Source organism: Pleurodeles waltl, chromosome 4_1, assembly GCF_031143425.1.
Source record: "Pleurodeles waltl isolate 20211129_DDA chromosome 4_1, aPleWal1.hap1.20221129, whole genome shotgun sequence".
Lineage (NCBI taxonomy): Eukaryota > Metazoa > Chordata > Amphibia > Caudata > Salamandridae > Pleurodeles > Pleurodeles waltl.
This window is the reverse complement of record NC_090442.1, coordinates 277,816,258-277,844,229: the sequence shown is the minus strand read 5'-3', so window position 1 is coordinate 277,844,229 and position 27,972 is coordinate 277,816,258. Positions and strand designations below refer to the sequence as shown.

The 27,972-nt window shown below is 42.0% G+C and overlaps 1 protein-coding gene across 2 annotated transcripts in view; it reads right to left on the bottom strand.

Annotated features, from left to right (window-relative positions):
* Nucleotides 1-27,972, bottom strand: part of ARFGAP3 (ARF GTPase activating protein 3) — a 326,353-nt gene that overhangs the window by 13,629 nt on the left and 284,752 nt on the right. For both annotated transcript variants that reach the window (XM_069228315.1, XM_069228317.1), the window contains one exon: nt 2,630-2,751. In XM_069228315.1, the coding sequence (XP_069084416.1) occupies nt 2,630-2,751 (122 nt within the window). The remainder of the gene's footprint in view (nt 1-2,629; nt 2,752-27,972) is intronic.

Here is a 27,972-nt window from a genome sequence, read left to right as displayed (position 1 = left end):
TTCTTGCATTGTAGCATGCAACTACAATGGACACCGATATGTATATTTATCATAACAAACCAATGAACTGTAAACACATTAAACTAAATGGGCACTGAAGAGGTGCAAATTTAGTTTTCCAGGAGTGTGCTCCTCTACAGGGAGTGCAGAATTATTAGGCAAATGAGTATTTTGACCACATCATCCTCTTTATGCATGTTGTCTTACTCCAAGCTGTATAGGCTCGAAAGCCTACTACCAATTAAGCATATTAGGTGATGTGCATCTCTGTAATGAGAAGGGGTGTGGTCTAATGACATCAACACCCTATATCAGGTGTGCATAATTATTAGGCAACTTCCTTTCCTTTGGCAAAATGGGTCAAAAGAAGGACTTGACAGGCTCAGAAAAGTCAAAAATAGTGAGATATCTTGCAGAGGGATGCAGCACTCTTAAAATTGCAAAGCTTCTGAAGCGTGATCATCGAACAATCAAGCGTTTCATTCAAAATAGTCAACAGGGTCGCAAGAAGCGTGTGGAAAAACCAAGGCGCAAAATAACTGCCCATGAACTGAGAAAAGTCAAGCGTGCAGCTGCCACGATGCCACTTGCCACCAGTTTGGCCATATTTCAGAGCTGCAACATCACTGGAGTGCCCAAAAGCACAAGGTGTGCAATACTCAGAGACATGGCCAAGGTAAGAAAGGCTGAAAGGCGACCACCACTGAACAAGACACACAAGCTGAAACGTCAAGACTGGGCCAATAAATATCTCAAGACTGATTTTTCTAAGGTTTTATGGACTGATGAAATGAGAGTGAGTCTTGATGGGCCATATGGATGGGCCCGTGGCTGGATTGGTAAAGGGCAGAGAGCTCCAGTCTGACTCAGACGCCAGCAAGGTGGAGGTGGAGTACTGGTTTGGGCTGGTATCATCAAAGATGAGCTTGTGGGGCCTTTTCGGGTTGAGGATGGAGTCAAGCTCAACTCCCAGTCCTACTGCCAGTTCCTGGAAGACACCTTCTTCAAGCAGTGGTACAGGAAGAAGTCTGCATCCTTCAAGAAAAACATGATTTTCATGCAGGACAATGCTCCATCACACGCGTCCAAGTACTCCACAGCGTGGCTGGCAAGAAAGGGTATAAAAGAAGGAAATCTAATGACATGGCCTCCTTGTTCACCTGATCTGAACCCCATTGAGAACCTGTGGTCCATCATCAAATGTGAGATTTACAAGGAGGGAAAACAGTACACCTCTCTGAACAGTGTCTGGGAGGCTGTGGTTGCTGCTGCACGCAATGTTGATGGTGAACAGATCAAAACACTGACAGAATCCATGGATGGCAGGCTTTTGAGTGTCCTTGCAAAGAAAGGTGGCTATATTGGTCACTGATTTGTTTTTGTTTTGTTTTTGAATGTCAGAAATGTATATTTGTGAATGTTGAGATGTTATATTGGTTTCACTGGTAATAATAAATAATTGAAATGGGTATATATTTTTTTTTTGTTAAGTTGCCTAATAATTATGCACAGTAATAGTCACCTGCACACACAGATATCCCCCTAACATAGCTAAAACTAAAAACAAACTAAAAACTACTTCCAAAAATATTCAGCTTTGATATTAATGAGTTTTTTGGGTTCATTGAGAACATGGTTGTTGTTCAATAATAACATTAATCCTCAAAAATACAACTTGCCTAATAATTCTGCACTCCCTGTATATTCTCCTTGTCCCTAAGACCTCTTTAAGGAGTTTAAAATGGTTTCCATTGAGTAGTTGATAGACCTTCTTAGTAGCAGCATATACATCTAGAAGCGGCCCTTTTTCATTGGAGGATCTATTTCCTCCACTAGAATATTTCTGAGGTAATCTATTGAGATACTGGATAGGAAATGGCTTTCCTGAAGAAGGCGCTAGTAGAGATTAAGAGTTCAAGCCACAATAACTATGAACAGTGGGTCATTTTGAAAGGAAGACATTTAAAGTTACAGAGACAAAGAGGTCACATTATAATGATCATGATCAGCGTGTCATTTTGAAAAGATGAGTATATTTAAAGTTAGAAGACTTGATGGATAGTTTATTACATGTGGAAAGCAGTGGGTATCTTTCATAATTACAAGTGAACTTTGTTGATAGACAGAAAATATTATTTTCCCAGCAATCGTTATAAATTTATGAAACATAAATTAAAGCTGTAGTACAATAGGAAACATTGTCAAGAATAATTTTAACACACAAGATCTATATGTTTTATATATTCTGTTTGACATTTAAGAAAAGGGTAAGAGTGGGAGGAAGTGAGTGAAGTCACATGAAGGTAGAGAATGAAGGTGAGTGAAGGATATACCTACTGTGAGTTTTACCAAACTCTGTGTGTGCTTTTTCATAGAAGTCATTGTTCATTATTATGTGCTGTGATTAAGTTAAAATACTGATGACCAAATAATACCAATAAAGACATACATGTGCCTGTATTCTGTCGGAGTCATACAAGTTATTCAGGATTTCTTCATACAGAAAGTATACAGTTGTCGGGGATATTTTGACAATGCTAATTTATATTTTAAACATCACATAGTTTGAGGATCTCTGACCCTTGGTGGGAAGAACCACTTTATGCCATTTTCTAATGATTTTACTAACCTGAATAGTGGTCATAACTCCATTTGCAAGAACAGAAAGTCTTCCGGCCACTGACTTCACTCCTTGTTTAAAATGAGCCATATCAGGTGCTGAAGGTAAGACATTTGAAATCCCATAGTTGCCTAGGGAATAACATAAAACAGCAATAGCATTTAAATTTACAGAACTCAAAATTAGTGATGTACAAAATTATGAAGTCTTATGTATTTAAAATGTGCATCCATGATAAGAATCAGAATCACTTCAATGAATTCATTTTGCTACCACATTCTTCAAAAAATGCCATAATATGAAAACTGGATGTAAAATACAGGGTGGAGAAGCAGACAGTCAAAATATTTACAATACCTGAACGTCCTCTTATAAAAATGGCAACAAGCTCATATCTCAAATCACTAGTTTCTACGCAAGGCTGGAGAGGAGCTTGAAGAGTACATAATAAGTACAGTCCTACAACAGCTACACGTTGAACTTGGCTTTGGCCAGGGATAGGAATGCGCACGTTGACATTTGCGCATGGAGATATTTAAGCATGGTTGAAATGTCAGCCATCTATACTGTGGGGTCACGCTGAACCCAATAAATGTACTGTTAAATACAGAACCTTCAATGTTGATATCTCTGACCATCAACAAATTCATAGGAATGGGATGACTCTTAAAATTTGTGGTTATCAGTGAAGACATCTGTCATTCGCACAAAATACTGAACGTTTCAAATGGATTTAATCAAGGTACAAATTATATCAAACTCCGAACTATAAAAATGGATACTGAAGGGCAATAGGTCATAACTAACTATATTGCTGCCATGAACAGTTCCTCTATTTTGAAAAGTGCTGCAACTATATCATTCCATCTCCAATTTATAGAAATGACCATCCCTGAAAAGCGATAATTTTTCCTGAAGACTCATTTTTTACTGTAATGCAAAAAAAAATAATGCTAAAATGAGAGGGAAATTGAGAATGTGAAGTGTTTACTTTGTTGTTTTCCTTCATTAGATTTTGAGATAAGCAGGTAGCACGTAACAAAATGTGCACTTTTAAAATGTCTGAGTCTGCATGCAAGTTATGGTTCAAAGCTATAATATATTGTTATTCAAATTGAAAAATCTGTTATGTTTTGACAGAATAAAAAGAGTGCATTAAAATGTAGGGGAGGAATAAATGGGAGACTGACTTTGTTGAGGAGCTTCTTTGACTAGGAGGAGCTCCACTGTTGACATGATTGTTTATAAGAGATTTTCAGTGTTCCAACCTGAATAGTCAAGTTGAGAGATTCAATAGAGTGGTGAAAGATGCCATTCAATTGGCTATCAAAGGAGGTTTAAATTGGAGGAAGGTATTGCAATCAATGTTATTAACTTTTAGGTCCTCTCCAAATTCTGTGACTATGTCAAGTCCATTTGAGTTGCTGAGAGGGTGCAAGCCAAGCACTAATCTTGTGTCGTAGTAGTTAAGGAACCATCAAAGTTGGTGATGTTGATTTTTCAAAATATAAGGTGAGGATTATAAACACAAAATTAAGCTCAACATGGGTAAAAGAAGGGGCAGTTTTCATAAGAAGGGTGTATAAGTTGGTGATTCAGTGTGCCTGAAGAAAAACATACCTGTAAGCAAGGGATTAGCATGTTGGTCTAAACTAGTGAGCTACTGAAGTGTTTAAGAACGCAGTATGTCTGATTGGTGGTGCAGTTTGGAATTTTAGTTGCGTTTCCTTCTTCAAAGGGAAAACAGAGGAGCTGATGGAAAATGATGAGGATGGAATGGGGAAGGGAGAAGAAAGAAGTAATGCATTTTTTGATGTACCTAATATTACATTTAGAAACAATACTTTTGCATCATCAACATGTGTGTCTGCTAGCTAAAAGGCAAATGCTCCTTTGTCTTCCATTGTGAATCATAATGTTACTAAGGAATGTGCAAATAGTATCAGAACAGGCAGATTAACTGCCAAATTTAAAGACTAAATGAAAAAAAAAAAAAATTACATTGCATAAAAATTACCATGATTTAAAAAAAATATTTTTGGGGGGAGAAAGATGAGTTACATATGTTGTTATCCAAACCGAAACATCTGTTGTTATGTTTTGAAACTATAAAGAATGTGCTTTAGAATGTAGGGGAGGAGTAAATGGGAGCTGGAATACGTTGTGGGGATTCTTTGACGGGAGTAGCTCTTTTGTTGATATATTTATGCAAGTTTACATTGATTAATTAACTCCGTCCTTTTTGAAGATTTTTCGATCCTTATGGCGGTACTGCAGACCCATTACCTTCCCAACAGAGAGGTACAAAGAACAAAAAGCTAGTGAACTAAAATAATTTTAATTCCTTTATTCATTGATAAAGCACACCTGGACCACATGAAGGCGCTTTACATCAAAACGTTGAAAAATAGAGCATGGGCATACTTCGAGATTGGAGCAGAGACCATAATTGGAGGCTTTAGTCACACCCCTACCCACAAAACTGAACAGTGTAATGCTGATAAGGGCCCCACCGTGGCAGGCAGATATTGCTCTGCATTCTACATAATTGTAGCGTGAATTGTTTGTAACTGCCCTTTGGAACCGGGAATAACCTAATTCCCAAGTTGGAACAGTAAAATTCACACAGCAACTAAAAACACAGAGGCGTTACCATCAGGACTGAGGGGCAACAATTGGAGGCCACATCGCTGGGGTGGCTTCTCCTAATATTCTTGCGAGGGTCCCTGCAAGGAACTTCAAACAGAAGTTACATCCACAAGAACATTGCACTGTAAGGGAGTATGCAACTACGGCAGCAGGAAGATAGCAAAAAGTCAGCCCTTGCCAGTCACCTGGCCAAACAGAAAACAGTGAGGCTCAGGCACAAAGTAGCCATCCTCCCCTCCCCCATGATGGTGAAACCCAGATCAGGCAACCCCCCTACAGGAGATAAAGGGCAGGAGGCTCCCAAACAAATCGCTGCAACCCTGGACAGTTGAAATAATGTTGAGGGATTATAAGGACATTTGAGGCCATCCTGCAGACCTTCAGGGGCACTAAAACAACATTTGGAGGGAGTGGGGGAGGATGGGTAAGATAGACTGTTACACTGCTAAGAGCGGTCCACAAACAAACTTCCAGAAACAGTTACCATTAATGAAACTACTTTATCCTCCTGAGGCCTACAGAAGAATCCGAGGCCAAGGCCCACAAAAACTCTCTGCAACAGAGGAAACACAGAGGACGCCTAATGCCAGAAACCAAAGTATTTATTGAGCAGTGGATGATAGAGAATGTCTACAATGGATCTTCTCTGCAACATTCTGAGACTGAACAGGCACACAAGGTGCTGCGGCAGTCTCCTATTCCAGGGATACCAACCTGATCCCTGATGTGTAAATATTGACACTGAAGGCAGGTACTCCATAATGATGGGGGCACTGAAAAGTAAACATCTGACATTGATAAGTCACTGTGTGCCAAACATGACTCAAATACACTACCTTCAGGACCAGAACTACTATGTTTTTGACACACGACACACATTTCCCATTATCGAAGAAGGTCTCATACATAGGGAACACCACGTTTATGGGCACTAAAGGCAGGTATGCCATAGTTTTGGGGAGCACTGGAAGGTAAACATCTGAAATTGATGAGTCTCTATGCGCCAAATGCTAATCAAACAGTATGGTCAGGACTTTAGCTGCTATATGTTCTAGACATGTGACATGCCATGGACACGTTGAAAGACAAGTCGATACCCTCCTTGCCAGGATCCCACTGCAGAACACAATACCTTGCTCAATGGAGGAGGCAGTGGGGGATGTACCTAGGGGCCAAATATATTAATCTACTCACCCATGCACTAGATGAATACACTGTTTCATATGTTTTTGGCCACATTAGGAGAAACATTGGAAGTTTGACATTCTGAATAATGAAGCCACATATTTTCAGATCACAACCCACTGTTATTAACATTAGGTAAGACCAATAATATAATCCTGGAGGTTGCATCCAGAGGTACTACATCATGTTTTTCGCTCAAAGGTGTGGAACCACATCAATTACTATTTCAGGGAGAATGAGGACACAGTGACAGATGGAACTCTCAAATGGGACGGCTTTATGGATTTAGTAAGACTGGTATGCTGGAAGACCACTTAAAGGGTCAAAATGATGATTAACTGTCAGAATCCTGAAAAAGAGGACAACCATAGATGCCCTGAAAATACTATGGGACTGGAAACCAGTGCCTGTACACAAAGTGAAAGCAATGAAGGAGCATGCAGACCTTTTGGTGGTTGAGAGGCATTGACTATAACAAATACATGTTGCCCAACAACACTGGGTGGCAGAAACATTTGGTCAGTTGTTAGCTTGATTAGTACATAGTGAAGCTGGCAGGAAACTAATAATTGCAGTCAGAACTTGAGTGGGAGAAGTGGTACACACTTAATTAGAAATAAACAAAGTATTTGCCAAGTACTATGAGTCACTGTACTCTACAGCAGCAGACGTGAATCAGCAAGAAGCGAGTCCTTTTCTCCAGGATATAAAGTTCTTTAAAACTCAACGAGCAGCAAAGAAGCACTGGAAGAACCGTAACCACTCAGGACATCAATGTGGCTACCCACCTTTTTGTCAAGGGCAAAACACCTGGCATTTTGGTACAGGTGGATTACTGAGACAAGTTTATGTTATTTATCTACAGGGCCCAACTGACCGCTACAATGCTAAATATGTACACTGATTCATTAGAGATGGGGGTTCTTCTAGGAACCAAAAGGGAAGCGCCAACAGCAGTACTTCCAAAAACAGACGGATGAACACTTCTGCAGACCACTCTCACTCTGAACTCAGAGTACAAGATTACAGGGAAGCTACTAGCCAATAGGGGGGCCCCTTCTAACTTGTGCCCTTGTTCACTCTTACTAACGTGGATTACGGGTAGGCACACACAGATGAACCTATGAACCTAAAAGGGCTTTTTATTTAATAGACAAGGCTCCCAAAGCTCCAAACAATAATTATGATGGCCTCTCAGGATATTGAGAAGGCCTATGTTATAATGGTTTGGCCTGTTTGAAATTTTACAGAGGATGGATCTAGATGAGAAATACATTCGTTGAAGAGTGTTTTCTAGAACATGGAGTAATCATAGGAATATGCATCAGGGATTAGCCACTATTTTTTTCCTTAGCTATTGAGCCTTTGGCGTGCACGTTCCAGAGCACACAAGTGGGTCGTCACTGTTGCTCATCCTCCCACCCCCAATATCACTTCCCTATATAAGATGATGTGTTACTTTATCTATGGGACTCAAAGTCCCATCTGTAGGGGAAGATGGAACTCCTGTCCGAACTCCGAGCACTTTCGGGCTGCGAATAAATTAGGACAAAAGCAGCCTCTTCCAGATTCATGCTACGGAGGAAAGTTGCCACCTTAGCAACATGGCGATTTCATTGACCTGGATCCAGACAGGTTTAAATATGGGGTTTGGCTATATCACGTTAATGATCACTTGATACAGAGAAATATTGTAAAGTTTCACTGTTCCTCAACTACATTCTGGAGGGAACTGCCCTTGCTCCCTTTGGGTATGGGGGCCATTATCAAAATGTTGATACTGATAAGAATATTATACTTTTTTCAAGCAATGCCTGTGAATAGACTTTCCTTCAGGAAATTAAATAACCTACTGTTAGACAGGTAAAAGGGAGAGGCTAGCTACTGAGAAGCAATGCTTCCCCTCCAGCAAGGAGACTGGGCATGCCCAATTTAGAGATACCCTACTTAGTGGCTCAGTTGATGCAGCCTATACCACTGCAACGGGATGACTCAATAGTCAATATCTTGTTAGGCAATAAAGCACATACAATGGCACACCCAAGGGCACTCAGGGACTCTAGATACTGATGTCTGTAATACACACCACACATTCTAGGTAGGTCCATGCTCTAGGATCATGAAATTCGCCTGTGGTGCCTGCCAATATGTAGCATATTGGCCAGACACTATTACAAATGGATATCCTCCAAAGCAGGCTTTACCAAGGTGGAAGATTAATACAAGGGAGGAACATATTTAAATTTTAGAGATGATTTACAAAGTGTAACTTATGCTCAAGACAGAGCTTCAAGGCACTATAAATCAGGAGAAACAAGAAGAGGGAGGAAGCAGTGGTCAATGTACAGGAAGGTAGCTAAGATTCCTTTTTTGCAAAGGGCATGTTTTCAGTTTCTCAGAGAACCTAGCTCTATTGGATTCACAGCAAAGACATGGGGAAAGAGCTCCAAAATGTGTTTTGTGAGACTGCCGCAGAGCCTCCTCCGAGCAAGTGTGGGGCAGAATTTGAAAAGCATTAGAAGATCTGAGTAATCTCACTGAGACATGGAATTTGAACAATTTCTGAATACTGAGTGGGCCTCTGTGAAAGGCAGGCCTATGTATGTGAAGCAGGATCTTAAGCTGAACCCTCTTTTGGACAGAAAGCCAAAGGTCTTTTAGTTTAGATGAAACAGTGCAACACCTAGTAAGATGAAGAAAGAGCAGAGTTCTACACCTGCTGAAATTTACTGGCAAGTTTTTTTTTTTAGGAAGGCCAAGGTATAAAGCATTATGGTAGTCAAGCTGAGATGTTATTGAAGCATGCAAGTAAATTCAATACCTTAGTAAGAACTTTAAGTAACCTAAAGCAGTTGAAAGAGAATACCAGGATCTGCTGTTGACAATCGAATTTCACACCTAAGATCTTAACAAGTCAGCTGGGGAGGCAATGGACCGAATTACAAAGCCCACCACCGATCACTCTAAAGATGCTTGTTCTTTGTAACTATAATCAAATCAGTCTTATTTGTAGTGATCTTTAGGTAGTTTTCCTCTATCCATGAGGCAACTGAGAGAAGACATTGCATAAACCTATCCTAGCATGAGACTGAATCACGTTAATGATGCAATGAATTGTGTATTATTCACATGGATCAATACATTGAACCAGAAACCTCAAAAAAGGGCAGCTGGAGGGGTCATATAAATGTTAAAGTACCAGTATTCACCTCATTACATCACGCGTGGCTGTACGTACTAATGTATAAAATGCTTTGTCAATGTTGAATGCCTCTTTGCCTGTAATACTTAACAGTCATAGCTGCAATGCCCCTGGAACAAAGGTTATAATATTAGTAATAAGTCTCCCAAACGCTGCATAAATTATCACTGAAATATCGATATCAAGCTTTAAATATATTTTTTAAAATGAGCCATTTTTCTCCAAAACATCAGCCAATGAGTTCTGAAAATACCTGCAATTTTGTTATACATATGTTAATCAACAAAGCAAAAGATTCTAAACAAAGTAGACTGGGCTGCGCACAGGAGGACTACTTACAGATAGCTGGAGACCCAGTAGCTCACAAACGGCTCGTCAGAGAAGCCTGCTCTAATAGTCCTGCACTAAAGAAACATGTAAAGGCTTATCAATTGAATCCTGACACAAAACCTTAGAAACTGATGAAGGCTAAATCAGACCTAAAGCCTCCTTGACTGTGGTAGATATTAATTGATAATGCTGCCATTTATGTTTTTGAAATGCCCAATGCAGAAGTGTACTGGCTTGTGAGGACAGGCCAGTCATTCCTGGAGTTGAGTGACTGGTGACTTGGGGTAAGGGGAATTCACATTTATGCTATGTTATGGTATACTGTTTTTTTTTTTTTTTTTTTTTTAACAAAGTGGTACCTCTATTTGGATAGATTGTTTTAGTCCTGTGACTGTCAGTAATGCTGCACTAAGTATGATGTTTTCACAATGCTAATTGTGATGTAATGGTATTCTAACAGATTAAGGTATGGAAAACAAGCGACTATTTTACATTATGGCATTTTGTGGGCAATCAAACAAAACGTACAAAAGGGCCGAGATAGATTAGCAAAGGAGAAAGGTATAGCATTTGCACTGGCCATACAAAATATGGCAAATCCTAACCACCTATTTATGTCCTGGAACACAGATGCCATGACATGCCATACTTTCAATGGATTCATAAAACATGCATGCATTATAATGTTTGATTTAGAGTGTACACTAATGTTTAAGCTGGATTTGAAACCAAGAAACCTGCTTTCACTGTCATCACTTATGTATTGAGTAATTGCTTGAGAAACCTGGGAAACTAAATGCAAGACAATATTTAATGCAGCGTTCTTTTACACTTGTCTCTGCCAATGCCTTAAACAAATTTAGTTTATTTCAGATTGTTATGAGTCTGAAATATTAGAAGACTGTCATAGTAATATCCACATACCTCTTTCAGGTCATTTTGAGGTCTGGCAAGATACAGTTTTAGCTCTCTCTCACAGCTAATACAATCTACACAGAGAGGAAGGTAAAGGTTGCTTCCTACCCTTCAGCGAATGGTTGTTGCCCATACTGACAATCCACATTAATAAACTATTGGTAAAATGTAATGGCGTTTTTTCATAGTTTCGGCATGTGGCTATGTCACTGGTGTAGCACATGGATGAATTCTAATAGGGCTTACTTTCTACCTCTCCCTCTCCTTAGGAGAGCTAAAAGATCTGTTTGTCTCTGCTTTGCTTCCAACAGAGGCCAATTCCAATATGCTAAGGGGAGGTAACCGGAAAGCCACCAAATGATTACAGCAAGGTTTGGAAAGGAGAGACCTGTACAATTTGGAGCACAGGCCTGTATACTGGCAAAATATAAAGCTGAACTGTGAGAAAGAATTCCACCTGCTTAATACAGACGAGAATGGCAGTCACAGCACATGTGAGCAGCTAGGAGAGAGTGCAATGGTCAGTTTAGAGGTGGGAAGCATTTTAGACACTCAAGTGTCAGGCCAAAGGCAACTGGCACAGTATGAGGCACACTGTGCTGAGCTAAGAACAACCAGGACAAGAAACAAGCATAGTCAGGTCAAAGTGGAGGGAAAGCATGTGAGCCTCTCTGTTTTAGCCTGAGGAGAAGGGTCAGGAGGGATCAGTAATCTTTGGTAAGTAGCCAATGGAAGGCCCAAACCTAGCCTGGTCAATGTTGGGGAGCTCCACTTCAGCCTATTACATTATTGCAGGAAGGTATCAGGGGCTGCAAACTGCAAGCAGGCATCAATGCATTAAGGTAGCAATTCCAGTACGGCTAAGGAGGAACAGCAGTGAGCCACCCTATAAAAGCATGTCTGTGCATCAGGGCCAGCTGAAATATGGTGTTCCAGTGGCTGGATAAAGAGGTTCTGGGAGTACATCACACTTAAAGAGGCATAGGCATTGCCCTGAAGCATTCTGTGAGCCATCATGGAGTTATACAATAATCAAGTAGGATTGGTGGCAGGGGTACAGCAGAATAAGGGAAACTCATTCAGTCAAAAACTGACCAATACAATCACCACCCATTCAACCATCAATGCACTGAGATAACCATTCATGAACATACACTCGCTCACTCATCATGCACTCACTCACTCAACCCATCAATTAACATATGCCCTCTCATCAGTTCATCCAGCCATGCATGTACTCATCTGTCTATGCATCCAGAGAGTCACCCACCCATCAATGATATTTATCCACCCAGCATCCATCCACTTGCTCCTCCTTTTACGCAATTATTTATTAATCTAAGTAATCATTCACCCATTCATTTATTCAACCTTGCATTTGCTCATCGGCTCACTGACCAATTTATCCATCAATATATTTATGTATTCTCATTATTTCATCTAGCCATACACACGCTCAGCCATGTATGCATCAAATCATGAATTCATCCATTCATTCAGCCATCCATCTACTTGATGATCCATTCATCATAGTGCTTATTCACCCATCTAACCACGCAGTCCCTTTCCCATTCATTCTTGCAAACAACTGCTACATGGATTGTGTGCTTGCTAATACATTCTTTGATACATTCATTGACTTATTATTGTACTCATCTACTTGATCAGCCCCAAAACCACAAATGCCAATCAACGATAAAATGTATTCTCATATGTAAAAAAAAAAAAGTTCAGACTTACTCTATCATTTTTTGTTGCTAGTCTGCCTCTGCTATGATAATTTAGATGATATTTCATAAGCTAAAATATAATGGTCATAGTATTATTAAGTGAACTGTCACTCAGACAAGGACAACTTGAGACTAGATGGTGGTAACTACAGAATAGAACTGAAAAACCTGAACCAAACAACCAAGTCTTAAAAGCCAAATCACAGAGCTGAGTTTTGAGGGCCATCCAAAAGGACAAATGATTATCAATCAAAGGGAGATTGATAAGAGAGATCTATCCAGGCCCTGTCCATTACAGATGAAAAAGAGCAACCACCTGAATGAGTGCGTGAATCCTTTTGTTGTATATGTGACCCAAGCAATGAAAAAACAAAGTATTTTACATTTTAGACGAAAAGTATTCAGGGGTCCATGCACTGATAGAAAATAAGTAGAGCGAGCTGACGGGGGTTCTTGAAAGATGTTACGAACCACAGCTTTTGAGTACAAGAAAGTCTAGTAAGTAAAGCAGTATGTACACCTAGATGACAAAAAGTTTCTTACATGTTTTCTCCAGTATTGGTATCTTTCATAGTTTCACATGCTTGAATTACTCCCTGGCAAAGAAGTGTGAGTCCCACAGTACATTTAGAAAAGCAGTGTAATGTTAAATATAGCTTAGGAAGGCCATAATTTAGTAACAAATCTCTATCATTTAAAAGAAACCAAACTTCAACCAATCATGAATGTTGCAGCACCCTCTAGAACACGCACCTCAGAGGCTTCTGTGTCTCAGGTGTTCAGAGCACAAGTGTATGTATTGGTGCTAAAGAACAGGTGAGCCTCTCAGGGGAAGAGGGTGGGTCGCATGTGAATCTATGAAAGATACCAATACTGGAGAATTACAGTTACTGGCAAGTCATTTATTTCTTCTCTAGTATTGCATAATTCATTGACTCACATGCTTGAATCAGATTAAATAACAGTTACAAAGCACATCACATATGAACATTAGAATATACTTGTAAGTAAATATATATATGACTTGTCTATATCTTTGGCACCATTTGACGAACCTTCACAAGATTTTCCCCAAAAATGTGCCCCGGTGATTCTTGTTGTGCACGAAAAGTTTTGGGGTGATCCGCCAAGCGGGGGCCAAGAAAAAGGGGGGGGTCGAAAAAGTTGTGTTTCCCTTGTTAATTCCCATAGGACCTTTAGACACAACTATAGCTCGAAACACTGCACCGAATTACAACAAATTTGGCAGAAGATAGCTTTTGGTATGCAGATTGTGCTTTCGCTTTTTGGTGTAAATCCATTCAGTAGTTTTGGAGATATTAAACAGAAAATAAGCTTAGATATCTCTGGCTGCGATGACTTCGCAAATAATGACAATCTAGTGCAGGGAAATGCACAGTTCTGTCAAACAGGTCCTGCTGTCAGAAAGCAGGAAAGACAGATGAAAATATTGCTCCAGCAAGCATGGAGCTGCTATTAAAAGCAGCTCCTTGCTTGCTGAAGCAATGCCTGCTCATGCAGGAGGCAGGAGTCGGCTGGGACCGTAGGGGAGGCCTTGAGGCTCCCCCCGCAGCCGTAGAGAGCCCGCAAATGGCAACAACCAAAATGAAGAAAAATAATAAAACAATTGGGTGGAACTGCAGGAGAGGCCTTGAGTCTTCCCCCGCAGTCCCAGACAGCCGGCAAAGGGCAACAAAAAAATGAACAAAAAATATATGTATTTATAGTGTAATGGTGAAGGTCACAGACCTTCACATTGATTTGAGGGTTGGACTCCAGGTGTATCCATAGTCATTTCCCTATAATTTATTTTCAACTGCAAATATTTCAGACTCATACAGAAAGGTGATCTTACTATTTAATTGAAAAATACATTTTTCTTTTCAATTTGTGCAGAAATATCTCATTCTAAGTATATCATCCATGAAAGCCTAAAAACTTTCTATCTCTCTCCCGCTCACTCTCTCTCTCCATCAATCTTTCTCCCACTCACACACACACTCAGACACTCACACACAGACCCACTCAGACTCTCCTGCACCCACTCACAGCCCGTCAGACACTCATGCACCAAGTCACAGACCAATTGACACCCTCACACACCCACTCACAGACCTGTGCAGACACTGTTGCACCGACTAAGACAAAGATGCAAGTACTTTCACACCCGGACAGAGACTCTCACAGCTACTCTCACCCCCAGATACACCATCTTAAACCTATTCTCACACCCAGAGAGGTAGGTTGCGACCAACTCCTGCCTGGCATGGACAAAAGGCAGTATGCAAAGTAGGGTTGGGCGGTTAGGGGGGTTGACTGCAGGGACTGTATACCGGCCAGGACTTTCGGGCAACCCCTGCTGCGCACGGGCGAAAGCCATACATGGTGCAAGGTTGTGTGCTTGTAGGGTTTAGGCTCAGGGCCTGGCTACAGACCAGGCCCTGTGGCCAACTGCCATTGTGCATGGCCAGAGGTGGTTGGAATGGAAACTAATGAAAATTACTATATATGTTAAAAAAGAAACAGAGAAATTCACTGAAAAAAACAAACCAAGGGTTACAGGGACGTTGTAGTTAGGATATCGAATAAAAAAAATAAAAAAAAGTAATTCACTAAAAAACCAAAGGTTACAGGGACATTATAGTTAGGCTCACATTTTAAAAATACAAAAACCATAGAAATGTACCTTGTATAGTTAGAGTTACCTCAGGTAACTATAACTCATGCCCCAAGGTAACTATAACTCGTGCCCTCGTCATGCACTGCTAATTACCCCACAAATTATGGCACTTTGATAGTAACATTTTTGACAAAAAAAAAAAAAATTGTGCCTGGTGGGGGCGCAAGTTATAGTTACCTTAGGGCACGATGTATAGTTACTTGAGGTAACTTTAACAGGTGAATTTCTAAGTTTTTGCACATTTAAAATGTGAGCCTAACTATAACGTCCCTGTAACCTTTGTTTATATAGAGAATATGGAAAATGTCACTTACCCAGTGTACATCTGTTCGTGGCATGAGACGCTGCAGATTCACATGCTTTGCACATCCCGCCATCTAGTGTTGGGCTCGGAGTGTTACAAGTTGTTTTTCTTCGAAGAAGTCTTTTTGAGTCCCGAGACCGAGGGACTCCTCCCCTTTCGGCTCCATTGCGTCTGGGCGTCGACTCCATCTTAGATTGTTTTCCCCGCAGAGGGTGAGGTAGGAGTTGTGTATTACAGTAATAGTGCCCATGCAATGGAGTAAATATGTATGTACATAATGTGGTTTAAAGTGATATATTTACAAATTTACAAATGTTGAAGAACAACTTCGAAAAGGCTACAGGCTCCCGGGGAGGAGGGTGGGCGCATGTGAATCTGCAGCGTCTCATGCCACGAACAGATGTACACTGGGTAAGTGACATTTTCCGTTCGATGGCATGTGTAGCTGCAGATACACATGCTTTGCATAGACTAGTAAGCAGTTATCTCTCCAAAAGCGGTGGCTCAGCCTGTAGGAGTTGAAGTTGTTTGAAATAAAGTTCGTAGTACTGCTTGTCCTACTGTGGCTTGTTGTGTTGTTAACACATCCACGCAGTAATGTTTGGTAAACGTATGAGGCGTAGACCATGTGGCTGCCTTACAGATTTCAGTCATTGGAATGTTTCCTAGAAAGGCCATAGTAGCACCTTTCTTCCTAGTTGAATGTGCCTTTGGTGTTATAGGCAGTTCTCTTTTTGCTTTGAGATAACAGGTTTGAATACATTTAACTATCCATCTGGCAATGCCTCGTTTGGATATTGGATTCCCTGTATGAGGTTTTTGAAAAGCAACGAACAGTTGTTTTGTTTTCCGTATTTGTTTTGTTCTATCAATGTAGTACATTAAAGCTCTTTTGATGTCTAATGTATGTAGTGCTCTTTCAGCTACAGAATCTAGTTCTGGAAAGAACACTGGTAGTTCTATGGTTTGATTTAAGTGAAACAGTGATATGACTTTTGGTAAGAACTTTGGATTAGTTCGTAAAACTACTTTATGCTTGTGTATCTGAATAAAGGGTTCTTGTATGGTAAATGCCTGTATTTCACTTACTCTTCTTAGATATGTGATGGCAATGAGAAACGCTACTTTCCATGTTAAATATTGTATCTCACATGAGTGCATGGGTTCAAACGGTGGACCCATGAGCCGTGTTAAGACAATGTTGAGGTTCCACGAAGGAACTGGTGGTGTTCTTGGTGGGATAATTCTTTTTAGTTCCTCCATAAAAGCCTTTATGACTGGGATCCTAAAGAGTGAAGTTGAATGCGTAATTTGCAGATCAGCTGAAATTGCGGTGAGATGTATTTTAATGGATGAAAAAGCTAGTTTTGACTTTTGTAAGTGCAGTAAGTAGCTTACGATGTCTTTAGCAGATGCGTGTAAGGGTTGAATTTGATTACTATGGCAGTAATAAACAAATCGTTTCCATTTATTTGCATAGCAATGTCTTGTTGTAGGTTTTCTAGCTTGTTTTATGACCTCCATACATTCATGTGAAAGGTCTAGATATCCGAATTCTAAGATTTCAGGAGCCAAATTGCTAGATTCAGTGATGCTTGATTTGGGTGTCTGATCTGTTGTTTGTGTTGAGTTAACAGATCTGGTCTGTTTGGCAGTTTGACATGAGGCACTACTGAAAGGTCTAGTAGTGTTGTGTACCAGGGTTGTCTTGCCCAAGTTGGTGCTATTAGTATGAGTTTGTTTTGACTCAATTTGTTTACTAGGTATGGAAGGAGTGGGAGAGGGGGAAAAGCATATGCAAATATCCCTGACCAACTAATCCATAACGCATTGCCCTGAGACTGATCCTGTGGGTACCTGGATGCGAAGTTTTGGCATTTTGCGTTTTTCTTTTGTTGCAAATAGATCTATTTGTGGTGTTCCCCATCTTTGGAAGTAAGTGTTTAGTATTTGGGGTTGAATCTCCCATTCGTGGATCTGTTGGTGATCCCGAGAGAGATTGTCTGCTAACTGGTTCTGAATTCCTAGAATGAACTGCGCTATTAGGCGAATGTGGTTGTGAATCGCCCAATGCCAAATTTTCTGTGCCAGGAGACACAACTGTGTTGAGTTTGTTCCTCCCTGTTTGTTCAGATAATACATAGTTGTCATGTTGTCTGTTTTGACAAGAATGTGTTTGTGTGTTATTATAGGTTGAAAAGCTTTCAGCGCTAGAAATACTGCCAGTAATTCTAAGTGATTTATGTGAAACTGTCTTTGCTGAGGGTCCCATTGTCCTTGGATGCTGTGTTGGTTGAGGTGTGCTCCCCACCCTATCATGGAGGCATCCGTTGTTATTACGTATTGAGGCACTGGGTCTTGGAAAGGCCACCCTTTGTTTACATTTATAGTGTTCCACCATTGAAGCGAGGTGTATGTTTGGCGGTCTATCAACACTAGATCTTGAAGTTGACCCTGTGCCTGTGACCATTGTGATGCTAGGCACTGTTGTAAGGGCTGCATGTGCAATCTTGCGTTTGGGGCAATGGCTATGCATGAGGACATCATGCCTAGTAGTTTCATCACCATCTTGACTTGTATCTTTTGTTTTGGATACATGGCCTGTATTACATTGTGAAATGCCTGTACCCTTTGCAGACTTGGAGTGGCAATCCCTTTTATTGTGTTGACTGTCGCCCCTAAGTATTGCTGTGTTTGACACGGCTGAAGGTGTGACTTTGTGTAGTTGAGTGAGAAACCTAGCTTGTGGAGGGTTTCTATGACATACTTTGTGTGTTGTGAACACCGTTCTTGCGTGTTGGTTTTGATTAACCAATCGTCTAGGTACGGGATCACATGTATTTGCTGCCTTCTCATATCAGCAGCTACTACTGCCAGGCATTTTGTAAAAACTCTTGGCGCAGTTGCTATCCCAAATGGCAAAACTTTGAATTGGTGATGTACCCCCTGGAATACAAACCTTAAGTACTTTCTGGGTGAAGGATGTATCAGTATATGGAAGTATGCATCCTTTAGGTCTAGTGTTGTCATGTAGTCTTGTTTGAGTAGTGGGATTACGTCCTGTAATGTCACCATGTGAAAGTGATCTGATTTGATGAAGGTATTTAATGTTCTGAGATCTAATATGGGTCTTAGAGTCTTGTCCTTCTTGGGTATGAGAAAGTACAGAGAGTAAACTCCTGTTCCTTTCTGTTGAATTGGTACTAATTCTATTGCTCCTTTTTGTAGCAACGCTTGGACCTCTAGTCCTAGAAGATCCATGTGTTGTTTTGACATATTGTATGTTTTCGGTGGGACATTTGGAGGGAATTTGAGAAATTGTATGCAATAACCATGCTGGATAATTGCTAGGACCCAAGTGTCTGTTGTTATTTCCTCCCAATGTTTGTAAAACTTGGTTAGTCTTCCCCCCACAGGTGTTAGGTGTTGGGGATTTGTGACGTGGAAGTCACTGCTTATTTTGAGGAGTTTTTGGACTTTGGAACTTCCCTCTACTCTTTTGGAATTGTCCCCCTCTATATTGTCCCCGAAAACGTCCCCGCTGATATTGGCTCTGATAAGTGGGCCTTGTTTGTGAGGTTGTGGGTTCTGTAGTTTGTCCTCGAAACCCCCCTCTAAACTGCGTTTTGCGAAATGTGCCTCTGCTCTGTGGGGAGTAGAGTGCGCCCATGGCTTTGGCCGTATCAGTGTCTTTTTTAAGTTTTTCGGTAGCAGTGTCCACCTCCGGCCCAAACAACTGCTGCCCGTTAAAAGGCATATTAAGCACGGCTTGTTGTATTTCCGGCTTGAATCCTGACGTACGCAACCATGCGTGTCTCCTTATGGTTACTGCTGTATTTACTGTCCTAGCAGCTGTATCTGCTGCATCCATTGCTGACCGTATCTGATTATTTGAGATACTTTGTCCTTCCTCCAACACTTGTTGTGCCCTCTTCTGGAACTCCTTGGGTAAGTGTTCAATGAAATGTTGCATTTCGTCCCAATGAGCCCTATCATATCTTGCCAACAGTGCCTGTGAGTTGGCAATACGCCATTGGTTGGCAGCTTGTGCTGCAACCCTTTTACCCGCAGCGTCGAATTTGCGACTCTCCTTGTCTGGAGGTGGTGCGTCTCCTGAGGTGTGAGAGTTTGCTCTTTTGCGAGCTGCCCCTACTACCCCATAGTCTGGTGTTAATTGCTGCGTGATATATACTGGGTATATTGGCGGTGGCTTGTACTTTTTTTCTACTCTTGGAGTTATGGCCCTACCCTTCACAGGCTCTTGAAAAACCTGTTTGGAGTGTTTTAGCATTCCGGGTAGCATAGGTAAGCTTTGGTATTGGCTATGAGTCGAGGATAGTGTATTAAACAAAAAGTCATCCTCAATTGGTTCTGCATGCAAGGTGACGTTATGAAATGCAGCTGCTCTTGACACCCCCTGTGTATAAGCTGTACTGTTCTCTGGTGGCGACAGCCTCGCTGGGTAACAGTCTGGGCTGTTATCTGACACTGGCGCATCATAAAGATCCCACGCGTCAGGATCATCCTGACTCATCCCTGTATGAGTTGGGGATTGCATCATTGGTGGAGCGGCTACCGGTGATGGTTGTGGAGAGCGTTGTGGAGATGGTGGCGGGGTTATTTGTTTAGCCACCTTTGCCTGTGGCTGCTTGTCTTTCTCTTGGAAGGCAAGTTTTCGTTTCATTCGAATCGGAGGGAGAGTACTGATCTTCCCTGTTTCTTTTTGGATGTGGAGCCTTCTTTGGGTGTAGTATGGCTCCATTGTCTCTAGTTCCTGTCCAAATCTATGTGTTTGCATTTGTGAGGACAGGCCTTGTTCCTCTGTGTAGGAACTTGATTTCGGTTCAGAGGCCGGATGTTTCGGTATCAAAACCTTTTCGGCTGCCTTTTTCGTTTCCGACAACACTTTTTTGCTTTTCGGCGTACTGATTTCTCGGTGCCGACTTGGTTCGGTGCCGCTCTCTCGGTGCCGAGATTGCTCTGACCCGGTGTCTCGAGGTCGAGTCTGCTCTGACCCAGTGTCTCGGGGTCGTGTGTGCTCTGTGCCGGTTTCTCGACCGGAGCCGGATGACTTCGACACATGCATGCCCTTTTTCGATGCCGATGCTCGGTCACCTATTTTTCGGGTTAAGCCATGGCCTGTTGGCGGTGGCGTCCCCTAGGCTTTACTGGTCTGTACGTGAGTCTTGTGTATCGACGTCTTACTCACGGTTTTCGGCGTCTGTTCAGGATCGACCTCTTCGGAGTCTGAATCCTCGAAGGAGAAGGTTTCCTCTTCTTCCTCCATGTGTTTTTGTCCTGTCGGCACCGACGCCATCTGTAGTCTTCTTGCTCTTCGGTCCCTTAAGGTCTTTCTGGCCCGAAATGCTCGACAGGCCTCACAGGTATCCTCTTTGTGTTCTGGCGACAAACACAAATTACAGACCAAATGCTGATCTGTATAAGGATACTGGTTGTGACATTCGGGGCAGAAGCGGAATGGGGTCCGCTCCATTAGCCTTGAATACGCACGCGGTCGGGCCGACCAGGCCCCGCCGGGGAATCGAAAACCCCAAAGGGCCGCCGGAGCTCTTCCAAATTCGGTGTCGATCTGTTGTAACTAACCCGATACCGAACGCAAACAATACCGTCAAATTTTCCGAGTTTTTTACTAACTTTCCGAACCGAAGCGCGGAGCGAAAAGGAACACGTCCGAACCCGATGGCGGAAAGAAAACAATCTAAGATGGAGTCGACGCACATGCGCAATGGAGCCGAAAGGGGAGGAGTCCCTCGATCTCGTGACTCGAAAAGACTTCTTCGAAGAAAAACAACTTGTAACACTCCGAGCCCAACACTAGATGGCAGGATGTGCAAAGCATGTGTATCTGCAGCTACACATGCCATTGAACACATATATATATATATATAAAACAAACAATGTGAAATGTGCAGAATACATTAGTGGATAGTGGGATATCACTTAATATGATGGCTCATCTTTATTGGAAAATATGGCGTAACACCACCTGCCTCACTGCTGAGGACTGAGGAATTCAAGCAGTAGTGCTGCGTAAAAGTGAGTCTATTCTTCCAGGTCGCTGCTCGCCAGATATCTTGGAGAGACACACCAGCAAACAACGCTGTTGAATTTGACATACTTCTGGTAGAATGAGCTCGCACTTTAGCCTTTAATGGTGTGCCAGCTTTTTGATGAGAAAATTGTATGGCATTAGTTATCCATCTTGCTATGTCTTGTTTAGAGAGCTGATAACCCTTTCTAGGAGCACTGTATGCCACTGACAACTGACTGGATTTGCTAATTCAAACATCTCTTGACATCCAAGGAATGTAATGTCCGTCTGCTACATTCTGGGAATATGGAAAAAATGTCTTTATAACTACTGGTTCATATAAATGGCAGGCTCGTGGAACTTTTGAAATAAAATTTGGATTTGTTTGCAGAATCACTCTACCGTTCCTGAACTGCAAAAAGGGTGCCTGTAATTCACCTACTCGTCTTGAAGATGTTAGTGCCAGAAAGATTGGCACTTTCCAAGAAAGAAATGTAATGTCTGCTTTGTGTATAAGCTTAAACATGCTTTTCCTTAGATGACAAAACACAGTATTTAGTCGCCAGAACGGGTAATCTTACTAGCGGGTAAACCCTAAACAGTCCTTTGAGAACTTGTTTGATTAACAATAGTAATGTTGATGATCTTCTGAAGTGGGATATGGCTGCTAAGTGAACCTTAATAGATGCATGAGCAAGACCCGACTGTGCCAGATGTAGCTAGTAAGGAATAATTTCTTCTGGCATGGATGACACTGGGTGCACGTTTGCTCATTGACACCAGATGAAAAACCGCTTCCATCTAGGACTGTAGGTCTTGTTCGCACTATCTGCTCTAGCCAGAATATCTCTGCATTCTCCTGGGATATTCAGATGTGTGAACTCACGGAATTCAGGAGTCAAGCTGACAAGTGTAAGGATATCTGATTTCGATGATGTACTTGGCTTTGGTTCATTGTCAGTAGAGATGCAAGTGGTGGCAGTTGGATGTGCTGTCTCTTTAATATAAGTAGCAGCTCGGTGGACCAATGGTGTCTTGGCCATCTTGGAGCTATAAGAATTATCCTGCAAGGCTACATCTTCATCTTCCTGAGAACGACAGAGAGGAGTCGGAGAAAAAGTGCATGCAAAGATTTTGGACCATGCAATTGAAAATGCATTCCCCCGCAACCCTGCTTGTGGATGTCAACTTGCGTAGAATCTGCACTTGCGTTTCTGGGAGGTTGCGTAAAGGTTTGGCATGCCAGGTTTGCATGCCCCATTGATGGAAAATTGCCTCTAGGATTTCCTGGTTGATCTCCCATTCATGACAGGTATTCCTCATTCTGCTTAACGTGTGTGATTTGATATTATGCTTCCCCGGCACATGCTCTGCTGTCAGATTTATCTGGTGACTGTTCGAACACTCCCAAATCCTTTCTGCCTCTTGAGACAGCGCTTGGGATCCTGTGCCCCCTTGCTTGTTGATATAGTTCTCCTGTCTGTGCAGATGAGCACTGCAGAAGTGTGTATCCTCGAGAGGAAGCCTTGCAAGGCTAAGTGTACTGCCCTGAGTTCCAGAAGTCTGATGAGGAGAGATAACTGAGACGGTTCTGATTTGCCGCTGACTTGCTAATCTTGGAGATGAGCTCCCAAACACTGTAAGGAAGCATCTGTTGTGATGACCAAACGGGAAACCTGGGGTATGAATGTCAGGCTTGTGGAAAGATTCACCTCTGGAGTCCACCAGGAAAGTGCTGCGTGTACTGCTCAGGTGACATGACCTATGTCATCGAAAGACTCTTTTGTTTGTATTGATTGCCTGTCAAGTCCCTCATGCAACTGTCACATCCAAAAGCACCAAAATGTTACCAAAGAGATGCATTAGGACATCATTCCTAACAGGGATTTGAATTGATGAACTGATGTGACTTTTTCCCTCGTACTAAACAAGTTAAGTGCAGCAATTTTGCCCATCATTCTAGTGTTGGATATGCTTTGTTCTGCACTACATCCAGTGTAGCCTCTAAGAACATTATACTTGTGGAGGTTGATTTTTGCGGGTTTAACAGAAGGCCTTGTTTGCTGAAAAGGGGTAAGCATGTGTTGGTTGACCTCTGTGCAGATTGACGGGAAGGTGCCTTGACCATCCAATCATCGCGATATGGAAAGACATGGTGTTTTTCCTGCCTTAAGAATGCGCCTACTGGCGCCAGGCACTTTGTGAAAATGTAAGGGGCGGCTTTCAGGCCGAATGGAAGGACTTTGAACTGATAATGGCTGTCGACTACTGTGAATCAAATATTATCGATGGTGTGGATGAACTGGGACATGAAAATATCCATTTTGGAGATTCAATGTTATCATATAATCTCCTTGGTTTAGAAGATGTAGGATATCTTGGAGTGTGACCATGTGAAATGTCTGTTTCCGGAGATGTTTGCTCAATGTTTTTAAATCCCGGATAGATCTCCATTCCCCTGACGTTCCAGACCAAGAAGAAATGGGAATACAAATCTTTTCCCTTCTGACTTCCAGGGACACATTTTATGGCCCCTGTGCGGAGCATGGTCTAGACTTCTAACCGGAGGTGGTGCAGATGTTTTGGCGGGGACTTCTCTGGTGGCGTCGGAGTCAGTTTTTGAATGAATTCTAGTGTGTGACCGAATATAATTAAATCCAACACTCATTAGTTTGTTATTTTTCTCCATTCTAGAAGATGATTAGATATTTTGCTTGAGACATCCTGGAGGAGATTTGAGGTAGCCGGCGCCTGTAATATGTCACTGTTGACGTCCTGTATTCTTGCTCTGTAGACCCAGCTTTCCTTTCTAGGTCTGCCTTTTGTAGGCTGCCTGAGGAAGTTGACGCTTTTGGTATTGGGGATGAAACTGTTGCGACCAAGATTGGTATGTTGGGTACCTATATTGTTGGTAGCCTCCTCTTTAACAGAATTGCCCTCTACCTCCTGCACCATGAAAAGGAATCTTTCGGTATTGCAGAGTACCTAGCGACTCTGTGGTATCAGTATCCGCTTTAATGGATTTGAGGGCCTCATCAATGTGCTTCCTGAATAGGGCTTCGACATCATATAGGAGATCTAGAATTTTGCTATGTATCACTGACCTAAAAGAAGTGGCTTTCAACCACTCGTGCCTCCATGGGACTGCTGCTCGTGCCAGCTGTTTAAATCCTGTGGATGCAATGTCCATGGCGTAGTCAATTATTTCAGAGGAGGCACACACCTTCTTATAGGACCTTCTTGACTTCGGCATCCTCTGGTGGACAATTGATATATGGTGCTATGTCTGACCACACTTGGTGGTCATACCTACCAAGCACTGCCAGTGAGTTTGCTGCTCGCACTGTGAGTATCGAAATAGAAGAAAAGCGCTTTCCGATGTTGTCAAGGTGCCTGCCTTCCTTATCAGGAGGTGCTGAAACTGGTGCAGATGGATTTTTGGAACAGCGCTGGGCTGCTTGGGTAACTACAGAGTCAGGTTTTGGGTGTCAAATTAGGCTGGCTGGAAAATCTTCCAGAGCCTTATACTTCTTGTCTAGGCTTGGCAAAAATGCAGTCACTGCGGCCAGGTTTTCCATTGTCTTTATACCTTCAGCTTGCTTAGTTGTCATCAGAAGGTTAACCCTTTTAGTCACTTTCTTCAGGAGATTATGGAATACTCTCATATCTTCAGGGGGTGAATCCGTGGGTGGTGGTGGTTGCGATAACTGAGTCAGAATGAGGTAACCATCCCATTTAGTGTGGATACCTCAAAGCTACCCCACTTTCCTGTCATCTGAAGACAAGCTGTCACACACTGACACGGTCATGGATGGTATGCCTTGAGGCGGCTGTTGGGATATTTTATGGCTTTTGAGGCATGGAAGCAGGTACTAAAAGAGTTTTAGGAGGTGCTGTAACCTGCTTAGGTGAGGAAGTTGTAGGCAGAAACTGCTTGTGGTAATCCACCAGCATCATTTAAAGGTCCGAGACCAATGCACTTGGTGCACATATCACATTCTCTTGATATTGTTGATGCAGATATAGCTGGAATTGTTCCTGATAATGTAGGCCCTCTTGCTGAGGAGGGTAATATTCCTGGCTATAATATTCTTCTGCCTTGCTGTCATCTTGCAGATATTTTACATGCAGCTCCTATGGGCTGTGTGATACCCCAAAAGGACCATCATCATCTGAGTCATCCTCATCAAGAGGATGACTGAGAGGTAAGGGTGACACCTTGCTTGGGGATGTATGTTCTGACATCAGATATATGGTTTCTCCCATTTCTTTTTTTTTTTTTTGTGATTTTCCCCTTGTGATGATGTCGTGGTCATCGATGTCGTTGACGGAGGTCTGGCCGGCAATGCCGATGGAATCAGTTTAGCCATGGATGGTATCGTCGTCATCAATGAGGCCGAGACCAGTCTAACCGTCGACGGGATGGGCACCATAGACTGTACCATCAACGATGTAGTAGTTGTTCTTGGTGAGCTGACCATGATCCCTGTTGCTACTGTGGTCGATGTGGTTGTCATTACTGCCTTCGTCTACGGCTTAGTAGACGATTCAATGGTGTATTCGCTGAAGCCAGAAACAGGGTCTCCTTCAGCTTTAAGCTTTTGAGCCACAGCAATAACCTCCCCTCTCAGTCTTTTAGGGTTTTTGAAAAAAAAAAAAAGTAGGACAGGTTTTAGAATCTTTTACCTTATGAAAAGGGTAGAGGAAGTATAATAATTCAAGAAGGGATACCCTGCTGTAAAGGCAGTCTATGCAGTCCCTTGTGTTGGTCTTCAAAATGCAGCCTCTTCTTCCCACAGGTTCCACATGGTGCAAAAAGACCTTTTTTACACAGCTCTGACATTGTAGAGTCAAATTTGAAGCAGATGGTAACTGGCAGTTGTAGGCAGATTTATAATCTCTCTGAAGAGTGAAAAATAAGTTGAACTGAGCAGAGCTCAAGGGAGACAAACCCACACAGTAGAAAATCTGAGAGACAGAAGCCTCTGAAAGGAGTGTTCTTGAGGGCGCTGAAACCTGATTGTGCGGAATTTGATTTCTTTTAAATGATAGAGGTATATTTTTAAAGAGAAGGCTTTATGGCCTTACCATGCTATATTTAACATTACACTTCTTTTCTAATTGTACAGTGGAACTTCCACTTCGATGACGGGGAATGGTTCAAGCAAGTGAGTCTATGAAATATCCAATACTGGAAAGACAGGTGCATGCTCATAGAGACTCAGCAGTCTGCAGTACTGGGAGCTCATGTCTTCCAACGAGGCACAACTTGGTAAAAATACTGGAAGCTGAGAAAGAAAATGAAAATGTCACTTACCCAGTGTACATCTGTTCGTGGCATTAGTCGCTGCAGATTCACATGTTTGGCACAGTCCGCTGCCTGGTGTTGGGCTCGGAGTATTACAAGTTGTTTTTCTTCGAAGAAGTCTTTTTGGTCACGGGACCGAAGGACTCCTTCCTCTTTGGCTCCATTGCGCATGGGCGTCGACTCCATCTTAGATTATTTTCCCCGCAGAGGGTGAGGATGGAGTTGTTTGGTATAAATAGTGCCCATGCAATGGAGTGAATATGTATGTATGATAAGAGTTTCTAATAATTATTTACAAATGTTCAGATGTTTAAGGTTTATGATCTACTTCTAAACGGCTACAGGCTTCCCGGGGAGGTGGGAGGGTACATGTGAATCTGCAGCGACTAATGCCACGAACAGATGTACACTGGGTAAGTGACATTTTCAGTTCGATGGCATATGTTGCTGCAGATACACATGTTTGGCATAGACTATAAAGCAGTTACCTCCCCTAAAAGCGGTGGTTTAGCCTGTAGGAGTTGAAGTAGTTTGGAATAATGTTCTTAGTACAGCTTGGCCCACTGTAGCTTGTTGTGCATTTAGTACGTCTACACAGTAGTGTTTAGTAAACGTATGAGGCGTAGACCAGGTTGCAGCCTTACATATTTCGCTCATAGGAATGTTTCCTAGAAAGGCCATTGTAGCACCTTTTTTTCTGGTTGAGTGTGCCTTTGGTGTAATAGGCAATTCTCTTTTGGCTTTAAGATAGCATGTTTGAATGCATCTGACTATCCATCTAGCAATGCCTTGTTTAGAGATTGGATTTCCTATGTGTGGTTTTTGAAAAGCTATGAACAGTTGTTTTGTTTTCCTGATTAGCTTTGTTCTGTCAATGTAATACATTAGTGCTCTTTTGATGTCTAATGTATGTAGTGCCCTTTCAGCCACAGAATTTGGTTGTGGGAAGAACACTGGCAATTCTACTGTTTGATTTAAATGGAATGGTGAGATTACT